This window comes from Quercus suber, unplaced genomic scaffold (assembly GCF_002906115.3).
Source record: "Quercus suber isolate HL8 unplaced genomic scaffold, Cork oak 2.0 scaffold_157, whole genome shotgun sequence".
NCBI classification, from domain to species: domain Eukaryota; kingdom Viridiplantae; phylum Streptophyta; class Magnoliopsida; order Fagales; family Fagaceae; genus Quercus; species Quercus suber.
In genome coordinates this window covers 256,985-269,438 of record NW_027069618.1, presented here as the reverse complement: position 1 = coordinate 269,438, position 12,454 = coordinate 256,985, and the positions used below count along the sequence as shown (strand labels likewise).

The 12,454-nt window shown below is 36.1% G+C and overlaps 1 protein-coding gene across 1 annotated transcript; it reads right to left on the bottom strand.

Moving 5' to 3' along the window:
• Positions 1-3,424: 3,424 nt before the first annotated feature.
• Positions 3,425-12,067, bottom strand: LOC136069225 (uncharacterized). Its single transcript, XM_065777510.1, has 7 exons — positions 11,668-12,067; positions 9,882-10,109; positions 8,932-9,005; positions 6,608-6,767; positions 6,362-6,481; positions 6,154-6,262; positions 3,425-3,869 (listed from the first exon to the last, which is right to left on the bottom strand). The coding sequence occupies exons 1-7, from the start codon at positions 11,893-11,895 to the stop codon at positions 3,688-3,690; spliced, it is 1,101 nt and encodes a 366-aa protein (XP_065633582.1). The 5' UTR covers positions 11,896-12,067; the 3' UTR covers positions 3,425-3,687.
• Between the last annotated feature and the right edge of the window lie 387 nt (positions 12,068-12,454).

The window sequence follows — 12,454 nt, the reverse complement described above, 5'->3', positions numbered from 1 at the left end:
TATGACTTTGAATTACTACGAATATTTTATGAAGGGGTTGCATGTATAATAAAGTTTTGGGATATAATTTATTAATAAGGCCTAGAGTGCAATTATATTTATATAGTGGTATTAAATATAATTAATGGTAACTTTGGACTTGTCAAGAGTTGACAGAAAAGCCCAAGGCCCATTGGAGCTAGTGTCTTATTAGTCCTTTTGGTCCCACTCCAAGCCACACATTAAAGCCCAATTGGAAAGGCCCAATAGGCCGGCCCAATTAGATAATCAGTTATATATAAAGGGAGAGACATACAGAATTTTTATTAGAGAAAAAAAGTGAGACACCATTGTGAAGTGGTGTCGAGTGAAACCACTCAATTATTCACCCTTGGAAATTGATTGAGAGACCACACTTCTTGGGCGTAAAGTGGAATTGGAGTAAAGATTGAAAGTGTTCCCAGGGACTTATAATCTTTTGTTTTGAATTTCACCACACCAAGGTACGCTAATTCTGAAATTTACATAATGCAAGTTATCAATCATGAATGAAATAGATCTTTGTTTATTGCTTCCGCTATGTGTTTTGTATGAGATACAAAACCAGATTTAACCAACAGACCCATCAAAGCCCACATCTGAATGAGCCCAAAGGCGTTACAAAAGAGGCACTTATGCCACTATAAATAAGGTAAAACAGCTAGAAGAAAAAGATATATATATATATATATATATGCACTTCAGAACTAAACAAGGTACATACTCACAAAATTACTGATACTTTTATTATTCATTCTAGCTCTCACAAGCCCTCTCTGCCAATTTCATTCACTGACTTTATCATCAGAGACTCCGTGGCTAGCACCACACCATGACCACTCAGAGAAGACTCTGTTCTTAACCTTGCAGGTACAAAGATGAAACCCATGCTGACTTATCTGGACGAACCTAATCAACTGACGATCTCGACATCATCAATTTGGTGCCGTCTGTGGGAACGACAATTTCGTACTTAGATTCAAAAGTGTAGTTTCGTTCAACTCTAAGGTCCAAATGGAGTCCTCGGCACGCCCCAAGATTCTGCAGTACTAGCCCTGCAAATCCAGACACTCAGAGTCAGTGTAGAGGAACTTACAAGACAAAACCATGAGATGAGATTGCAACTTCAGCGAAAAGATAATCGCTCCAGGCTAACCAAAATGATGATGAAGATAGCCATAAAAGGAACAACCGCCGACGACCAAATACCCTTAAGGAAGCGAGTTTAGACCTCCTCAAGAAAATGAGAAGAGAGATGGACGAGCTAAGAAGTGCGATAAGGGAGAAAACAGATCAAAGCTTAGACAGAATGGTCAGGAGGACGGACTCACCTTTCACAACAAGGGTCCTGGAATGCCCAATGCCTTCAAAGTTTCGTCTCCCACAGCTTGAATCATTCAACGGTCTGAAAGATCTGTTGGATCACATCACCACCTTCAAGACAACTCTAGGTCTTCAATAGCCCCTTGACAAGATACTATGTCGTTCCTTCCCTACCACTCTCAAGGGGGCAACATGAGTGTGGTTTAGTAAGCTACCAACCTCATCCATTGACAGCTTTGAGCAATTGGGCAATTCTTTTGTACGCCATTTTGTCAGTGGACAACGCCCAAAAAAGCCGGAAGACCATTTGTTCACCATCAAGTAAGAGGAGAAGGAGACCTTGAGGTCATATGTGAAGCATTTCACCAGAGAATTCTTGGAGATAGATGAAGTGGACGACAAAGTATAGCTAACGACCTTTAAAGCTAGATTGAAATCTAGAGAATTCATGGCCGCACTCACGAAAAGCCCTCCTCAGACTATGGCAAACCCAAAATCCACCACCATCAACCAAGCTCCACCACCACCAATGGCAAACCCAAAAATCCACAACCACAACCTCCACCACCAACAGCCATCAACACAACCACAACCTCCACCAAAAAATCCAAATGATTCAAAAATCCAAACCCACCAACAGCCCTCAATCAAAACCATAACCTCCACCAAAAAATTGAAGCAAACAAGCTTCAAGCCATAACCACAAACACAGAAAACCCAAACCCACCAACATAAAATCTTTAGATTAGTGATTCGAATTGCCAAATCCAAACCCACAAACATAAAAAACCCAAACCCAAACCCAAACTCAAGAATCCTTAGATCGAAAACCAAAATCACGAAAATGAGGTATGGGTTTTTGTTTCTGGGTATAAATTTATGCATGTATGAAAATGGTGGAGTGGGTCTAAAGAAGAAAGAAAAATAAAGAAGAAGATGAGAGGGGAAAAAAAAAAAGCCTTGGAGCGGGTCTGAAGAAGGAAGAAGAAGAATGAGAAAATACCGTTGGTGATGAGTGCATTGAGTGGGTCTGACTTGACAAGACACAATTTATAGGCCCCACAGAGTTTTTATATTTACGTTGGTGCTATTGAGTTATGTATCTCAGTTTTTGAAAACACTGTTTTCTTGTTTTCTATTTCAGAAGAATAAGAAGAAGAAGAAGAAGAAGAAGAAGAATGAGAAAATACCGTTGGTGATGAGTGCATTGAGTGGGTCTGACTTGACAAGACACAATTTATAGGCCCCACAGAGTTTTTATATTTACGTTGGTGCTACTGAGTTATGTATCTCAGTTTTTGAAAACACTGTTTTCTTGTTTTCTATTTCAGAAGAATGAGAAAATACCGTTGGTGATGAGTGCATTGAGTGGGTCTGACTTGACAAGACACAATTTATAGGCCCCACAGAGTTTTTATATTAACGTTGGTGCTACTGAGTTATGTATCTCAGTTTTTGAAAACACTGTTTTCTTGTTTTCTATTTCCATCACTCTAACTCAAAATTTTTGAGTTTTGAGTCATGAAAACACAATGTGAAAATCAAGCCAAACAAAAAAATTTGTGTGAGTCCCAGGTGTTTTGAAAACTCAATTATAAGTTTTGAGTGATATGATCCAAAACTGCTCTAAACCAATCAGGCTCTAAGTTTTCCAATCATGATAGTTAGAAATTAATGAGAAAAATTGAGTTTTCTCACCATTCATAGAACTTCAACTTGTAACCTACTATTTCAATGTTATCTATAAGTCAAAAATACCATTTTGGTCCTTACGTTTTGGGGTCACAATCAATTTGGTCCCTAAATTTCTGTAGCCGTCAATTTGGTCCATGTTATTTTCAACTTGCTGTCAATTTTGCCCTTACAATTAACTCACTAATGAAAAATGTTCATGTAGCAAACAATGTGTATTGTTGGCACACATGAATACATGATCCTTAAATGGCTTCTAAAAATAATATTAAAAAATTTTAGTTAACATAAATAAATTTAAAAAAAAAAAAAAAAGCCACATCAAATCCCAATGAAACCTAAAAAATGTCTGCATTGTTGAAACTTTTGATTTTAATTCTTCAAATCCCAATGAAACCTAAAAGTTGGAAATTCGGATTATTACGGAATAAGATTAATAATATTTGGCAGAACAGAGCATTCTGATACATTTACAGATTGGCAACAGCATATTGAAAGTTTCCGCCCACAAAACTTTGAACTCCTATACAAAATCCAAGAATTTATTTTACAGGAAGGACCTATAATGCAGTATCCACGAACCAAAATGAATGTTGAATGGAATGGTACTTTAGTGAAGAAGATTCCAGTCAATAAGAAATCATGGAAAATTCTTCAGTCAAGTTCCAGCACTATTTTACCGTGAATGTACCTCTTGTCTTTAGCCTCGTGAGCCTCTCTCACCTGTAGGATGGGAAATGTTTTCTCCACAGGTATTTTCAGCTTTCCAGCTTCAGTGAGGTTGCGGATCTCATCTAGGCCTTCTGAGTCAGCCCTCATGAATGTCCAACAATATTCTGCACCATAAAAAATAAAAATAAAATGGAGATACGTTATTTATATTATTTTTACGCAGACAACTTACTACCTTCGACAATGCAGACATTGACACAAAAAGGGATATTAAATAATGAAAAATAAATTTTGGAGGAAAATACCACCTGATACTAATATTTTATAAGTCAAAACATCAATTTTCACTCTCCGCTAGTGTAAAACTCAACATTGATTAAGTAACTTCAAGACCAGAGAGAACATTATCTATAAATTCCTTCTTAGAATAGTATTCAATATAGCATCCTTCTGTCTACCCTTCAAAACTGATTATTCTTGAGCATTCTTTAGATTCCTAAGGGTAATCACAGAATTCCCGCAGGCTTTTCAAAAATATATGTCACAAGCTAGCCTTTCAAATTGTAACGACCTCACCCTACCTGTGTAAATATTGTCCGTTTTGGGGGCACACAGTAGTGGGGGAAAAGACCTCTACACATTGAAGGAAGGTCATTTCTTATAAACACATCTCCATTTGTAACGACCCCGCCCAACTGTGTAGATATTGTCCATTTTGAGACCCATACCCCTCACGGTTTTGTTGTTCCCCAAATTGCGCTGAGGAAAAGGCCTCTACACATTAAAGGGAGGTCATTCCTTATAAACACATTCTCATGTGCTTCCCTAGGGCGATGTGGGATTCCATGGAATGCAAGACCCCCCTTTTTGGGTCACTACACAAATGCTTTGAAAGACGTACATCTAAATTATGCTAGATTTTTTTTTTTTTTTGTAAAAATAATTTTATTAAAGACTAATTCATAGAGTTTGTGCCTTCTACTAAAAGCAATAGGAAGTGGGTTCAAGTCCGGAGGTTCAAGTCCGTAAATCAGCCTCTCTAAAAACAATTGGGAGTAAGGTTGTCTACCATGACCTCTCTTAGACCCTGCAAAAGTGAGAGCTTTGTGGATTGGGTACGAAACTTTTTTTTAATGACAAAATAAAGTTAGAAATATAACATTTGAAACACATAGTTTTATATGCACAGAGGCTGTATAGATAAGGAGAGCTAAATAGACATTAGAAATTGTCAATGACAGGATTAGGGGCAGATCCCATGAAAGATGACAACATAATTTTTCAAAATATCATTCTGGAAATTAGACAACTGTTTTAACGAAGAACTAAATACAGTTTTAGATATCACACCACAAATGGAGGATAAAAGAGAGTGGATGCATAGATTCCCTCATTTGGCAAAGAGTGTCATCAAGGTGACACTAGAGTTGTAGCATTCCCTCCATTGTAATATATAACAAAAAAGGTCATACCTAGTACACAAAGCTTCCATTTCTATCTTATCCCCAAATTTAAAGAATTTCTTTTTACAACTCCAAAAAATTTCTTCAGAAAAAGCCCATTCTTCAAATAAAATTTAGCAACCCAATTAGAGTCAAAGTTTATAATTTCCAACACAGTCACACACAAACATGCATGAAGGATAATTAGAGAGTGGATACCTGAACTCCCTCATCTAGAATGGAGTATAATCAAGGATAATAATGAAGTTGTAGCATACCTCAATTGTGATATTTAATGAATTTCTATTTAAACTACAAAAGATTTATTTAGCGGAAGCTTGTTCTTCTGACAGAATTTAACAACCCGGTTAAGAGTAAGCTTATTTTTCATGCACATACCCACAAAAGATGTACTAAACTAGGGATCTAGTGTGTCAAAGGATGAAGCCACTATTAAAGATTAATCCTCCAACTTGTGAATATAAGGTAATTTATACTTAGTAATTGGTTTACATTGACTCCCAGATCTTTTCATAAGCTTCAAACTATGTTTCGTATGTATTGTTCACCAAATTAGAGATGCATGTCACATCAGATCATCAATTAGGCACAATAACTATGAACCAAGTAATGGGAGCGCAAGAATCACGATATTTTGTGAATGACTCATTATCATATTTTCCCTTTTGACTTCCCCCTTTTATTGCCCTTTACTTGATGTTATTTGGCATTTGGATTTGTTAATTGATCAAAAGTATAAGCAAGCTACCAATGAGCTATAGCTCAACTGGTACTTCCTCTTCCCATAATAATGGGATGGAGGTTGAGGTTGTGGGTTCAAGACCCACCAAGTGTGTGTAATTTATCAATAGAAAAAATAAAAAGTATAAGCAAGCTACTCAGAAGGAGAAACATTAACTTTTAAATTAACATTTAATGTCACTTCTAATGTCAATATATATATATATATTCTGCTAAAAATGATATGCAACAAATTACTTTTTACCTATTCCATGAGAACAACGGTATTGAATTTGTTTCTTCAGTAAAACAGCTGTTGCTAATGGAAGCCCAACAGCTAGCCCATACCTATCAGTCAATGAAGCAGCCTCACCCTACAACGAAAGAAGCTAAAACCTTAAATGCTTATGTGGCAGCATCAGGAAAGAAGCATCTAAAAATTCCTTCAAAGAAAACCAGGCAATATCTCAAACCTGAAGTGTCATATAATGTCCACCACTCTTCAAAAGATTAATGCCTACTCTTTCTGTCTCTGGTACACCAATGGTGTCCAAAACAGCATCAAAATTTCCCTTTATTGCCAATTCAAGGTCCTGTAAATAGAACATTTTATCTCAGACTTGGTCCCCAGCAAATGGTTCAAATCAAATCAACTATCTACATAAGTTCTCCAAATTTCAAACAGCTTGCATATGGGATGAAGCAAACTAAAAAAAGACCTCAGCAGTGTAGTCAACCGCCTGCTCAGCACCAGCTGCCAATAATCGATCTATACTTTGACTTCCACAAGTAGTTGTAACATGGCAGCCTGCAGCAACTGAAAGCTGAATTGCAGCAAAACCTACTGCTCCACCACCACCAATTACTAATAGTCTTTGCCTGTGAAGAGTAGATGAGGATGCAATCATAAGGGAATACAGAATGATGACAATCCACCATAAAGAACAAATGGTAATTTTCAAGGGGAAAGTTAAAACATCATACATCCCGTCCTCATTTGTAGAGTTCATGTAAAAGCAAAACTGAAGCTAATACAAATTGATTTCAAAATAAAAATGCAGTTTAAATGCAGCAATCCACCCAAAACAATAGTCATTTGCGATGTCCATCCAATACTACAAAATTTTTTTCCATTAAAACCCTTTCAATAATATTTACAATGAGCATCCCATTATTTAAAATCAGTGTTAAAATTGACAAATTAGTAGGCTAATGGTGAACATTGTAAACTAATGAGAACTAAATAGTTAATTTTGAAATATTAGTACACCTTACTGCCCAACTAGCCCACCAATTAACTAATTTTGGATGGTGGGATGAATATACAAATTATTATTGACTATTTGCAAAATTAGTAGTTTAAGGTGGTGATGCAGCGTAGGATTGCAAGGAGAAGAAAGAAAATGAAAAACAGAACAACACTAGAATTCACCACCTAAAGCTGCCCAAAACCCTAGGCTTCACTAGCTAAAGGAGCTTGGAATCACCACCAAACTGTAGAGAAACTCTTAACTCATAAAACACTGTACTCTACTGCATGGCCTCAAACTATTGCTAGAGCCTCTTCTTAATAGGCAACAAGGATTTATCAATAAGAAGAGTGCTACTCAAGCCACAATCACATCCCATAAAATCCTCAAACACAATAAAGTCCAAATTCAAAATTCAAAATGAAGTAACAAATTTTAATATAAATGGTGTTAGGCATGAGAGAGTGAGACTCAACCCTGTCGAGTAAGGCTCTAGGTGGTCCTGTAGCAACTCAATGAGTGTCAAACAATTCTCCACCATCCAAGCAACGATGGTAGTGCTCCAATAGGCCAGGATCAAGCTACTGCAGATTCTACTTGGTGATCCAATAACAGTCCAAGCTTTCCCTTTTGGCTAGTCTTCAATCATGAGGAAAGCTAACCCCAGAATTTGGGCTTTCCTATGGACACCGTCCCCTGGTCATCCTTGCCATCGAACCAAAAGGAATTGAATGCCTCCATTCCCAGTGAAAACAATTTGCTCATCTAAAATAGCATCAAAGGATTCTTTATGTACCAGTAAATAGTCTAGTGGGAAGGGATGAGGGATATGATTGGTCATTGGATCAGGGGAAGTTTATCAGAAAAGGTAATCTAGTATGAGTTTGACCTTTGTAAGCAACAAAATCATCGAGATTAAAGGTGGTGCTAATACCACAGCCATAGTCAAGTGGGATATCAATAACATACACAATTGGTCCATTTCACTTTAGCACCATGAATGGTCCAACATTACAAGCCTGTAGTTTCCTAACGGTTTTGGAGGGAAACCACTTGGGGCTAATTCAAACCATGACATGATCCCCTGCTATAACAAGTCTGATACCAAGTTGATGCAACACAAAATTGTAAGAAATTGAAAGAAAAGAAAAAAAACATAACCCTAGGCTTCACCATTTGGAGCCACTTGAAAACCCAGGTCTAACCACCTAAGTGTGCTTGGAAATACCACCGGAAAATTTTTATTTAAAATGCATTGCCCCAAACTATAGTTGGAGCTTCTTTTTTATAGGCTTCAAGGATTACATCAATAAGGAGAGTCCTAATCAAGCCACAATTTCATCCCAAAAAATCCTTTTCATTATCCCATGAAATCCTCAACCACAATAAAGCCTTCAAAATTCAAAACTGAAATCTGGTATCTCAGATGAGAGGGGGGAGACAGAGGCTAGAAGAATACTTGTTATATATGCAGGTCCATATTGAAAAAATCAACTCAACGAAGCTACATTCTGACAAGTGGCTAAAGAACAATCAGATGTCTTTCATTGTAAAATGATCATTCCAAATTTCTTAAATACTGTCTTCTCAGCTTTTGGCCAATGTGTGCCTGTGGTAATTGGTGAATACTCCAATATACAGCTTTATGCCTTCAGACTATGGAAAAATAAAATAAAAACAAAACATCTAATGACCATCAAAGCAGCTTATTGTTAATACAACTTGATAAAATAAGTTGCTAGTTAATACATGGCAAAAACAGAATTTTTTTTTTTTTAAAAGGCAGACCATACCCCTCACTTATCCTAGCTGTGCTTTTAATAGCACGCCATGCCGTCAGTGCAGCAAAAGGAATGGCACTCGCCTCCTAGGAGCACAAAAATAATAAGTCTGGTCAATCTCTGAAGTCAACAGGAATTATACAAAATTCAAAATTTCACAATTAAGTAATAGATCATAATATTGAGAGCTGAGACACACCACATGGGATACCCAAAATGAAAATCTGGCCCACTATAGTAATTGTTTCATCAGTTCTATTACAACTGCTTAAAAGGTTTCACACATGAAAGTATCGAAAGACATGCTAAACCAAGGTGTGGAAGCAGCAACTGCAGTTTTTGCAACAACCATTCTGAAGAGGCCTTAGCTCAGGTTCTAGGTGCAAGGTTTTCAATCTACCTTTTGAAGTACTTGGGGCTGCCTTTGGGATCTAAATTCAAATCTAGAGAAATTTGAAATCCTATTCTTGAGAAGATGGAAAAAAATTTAGTGGGGTGGAAGAAATTCTATTTTTCTCAAGGAGGTAGGCTCACTTTAATAAAGGGCACTCTTTTGAGTTTGTCGACATCCTAACCCTTTTTCGTATCCCTTCAACATTTCTATGCATATTGAGAAGTTGCAAATGGATTTTCTATGAGGTGGCATAGGAAACAAATTTAAATTCCACCTTGTCAATCAGAAGAAGGTTTGTGTGTGCCACTTAAGCTAGACCTCATTGGCACCAAAAAGTAAAAAATAAAGTTAACTCTCATGATTAAAATATTGCTCTTTTTTTTATCTAATGTGCAAAAGTAAACTTTTTGTAATTTTAACTTCTTTTTTTCCTTGTGTCTCTTAACTGCCCAAGCCAATAGCCAGTGAATCTTAAGACATCAGATTTCAATAAGTTGGTCAAAAGGACACCGTATACCAATTTTGATTAATAATTCTGCAGCTAAAAACACAAAACACTAATATTTACCACATGTGTAACTGCTACAGGTTTTGGAGCAAGCTCATCTTCAGAAAGAATTGCATAATCAGCATAAGTACCCCTAATGGCAGTTGGATGCAATGCACCAAAAACTTCTTGCCCAACAATCAGAGACCGAACAGAAGCTCCAAGTGCTGCAACTTCACCACTAATATCACGACCCAAAATGAGAGGTAGAAGTGGTTCAAATATTGAACGACCATAGCCTGATCGCATCTGAAAACATTAAAATCTAAATCATTCAATATGTACTTAAATCCAATGCATTGTGAAGTGTTTAAGCACAAAGTGAAAGAAATGTCAGTGGAAATAGATTGAAATGTTTAAGTGCTGAACAAAGTTAATCTATATTTTGTGCACGTAAAGGGATTGCAGTGATAAATTTTATCCTAATTCCAAGAGTATAAATGCAGGCATTTTAGTTACTTAAAACAGACAACAGTCCATTAATAACCTTCAAAGTTAATGCTAGATATTTTTTATAATATTCTTCTCCAGTTTAAGTTTACCCAAATAACAGTAGAAGTTCCCAACAATTTTAGGTACATTAGTCAAGTTTGGAAAATAGCTCTCCAACTGCAGTTAATGTTGTGGCATACTTGACAGACATTACTTTGCCAAGCTGCAAGTGCCAATTGATTAGGCCAAACTTAATCAATTGGTGTTTTGTCCTTGAAAATTTACCCAAATTTTAAGTTCGTCCTTAAAATATATTGCATGTCAAGTCGGCCTCTATCTTTTCAAAACTTAGTCATTTTTACAGTATCTTATTATTTCATAACCAAAAAAAAAAAGGGCACAATAAGGAATTGGCACACATGAAAGACAAAGTTGAAAAAGGCCTCCTTGTGTCACCATGCAGAGCCACATTTTGCAAAGAGATTTCTAGCAAATATCATCAAGAAAAGTAATCTCTATTTCCTATTTACCAACCTTCAATTTCTCTCAATTCTTTTCTTTTAAGGCAACACCAATCAGTTGTAGGCTTGTGCCTATGTAGAAATGGATAGTCCGCAATGATTTTGGTAGTTGGGAGATGGTTACTGGGCATGAGTGGGGGTTTAGGCTGTGGTCATGGTGACTGCCAGTGGTAGATGGTGTAAGGGGAAAAAAATTTACCAAAATGAAGTTTTATGAAAATCACAAGAACCAACTTGACAAAAGAAATCTTCTTTTTAAGGGCCGAGCTCGAAGTTTATGTGATTTTTGGCTTTGGATGAACATTAAGGAGGATCAATAAAGTCCTCCATAGGACATCATACCACCTCCAAAATTTAAATGGCTAATAGATTAGTTATAAAAAGTAAGTCAATACAACCATCCACAGTAGCAAAGTCAAATCCTTTTTAAAATGTGTGTGCAAAAAGTTTTATATAGCTCAGTTGTCATTCAACCACTAATATTTATTTGAATGCCCCCAAAAAAAAAAAAAAATCACTCTACTTGCAATATCAAATTTTTTTATTAAAGCCACACCATTTCCTAACAAATTAAGATTTTGGGACAATCGATAATTTATCACAGTATCAAAGCAATAGGTCCTGGGTTTAAACCATGTTTCCACCTTGCACTCACACATTAACAATCAACAATAATAATTTATCATAAATTATGCAGTCTAAGTAATAAAAGTAGAAATTCCATCACAAATAAGATATATATATATATATATATTACGTAAAGTACAAAATTTTGGACTAAATTATAGCATAAAAGCAAGCTAATAATATATTAATATTAGAGAGAAGAGAAAAGAAAAAGAGAGGTGACTGACTCTGGTATCGAGTGGGTTAACGGAGACAGCATGAGCGCGAACGAGGACCTCATTGGGCTTGAGTTCGGGTACTTCCACATTGGGCCGGACCTCCAGCACCTCCGGCCCACCGAACCGAGGCAGCACCACCGCTCTGCAACTCGTTACGATGCCTCTCTGACTCTGACTCACCTTTGATTGCCAATCCCAACCTACTGAGATTCTTCTTCTCATGCTCACAATTCGCATTTTTCTTCTTTCTTTCTTTCTTTCTTTCTTTCTTCTTTATTTATTAGTTGATTTGTTAGGTTTCAATTTCAAATGACCGAAAGATTGCCTCATTGCAGAGTTAGTGTTGTTTTGAGAGACGTGTCACTGGTTTGGGCCGCATTCTGCTGACCTTCTTCCACGCGCCAACTTATATGCCTTTCTTTCTTCTTCTCCCAAGTCCCAACCAATTATAAGCTTTTTCTTTTTTCTTTTTCTAAAAAAAATAATAATAAGCTTTTTTTTCCCTTTATTTTTTTTTATGGGCCCTTAAATTATTTAATGTTCTTAAATCTCACACGGTGTACTTTTTTTACTTTAGTTTTATTTTAAATAGTTAACTTTCATTTTTATTTGATTCTTAAAAAAAAAAAAACTTTCATTTTTATTTCGAAATAATTTAGCTTTTACATTTTTATTTAACATTATATATAAAAAAATAAACTATTCTCAAACAGATTTTTTTCTTTTTCTTTTCCTTTATTTATATTATTTATTAGGGTTTCTTAATTTAAAATAAAAAAGCACCTTACTATGAGCA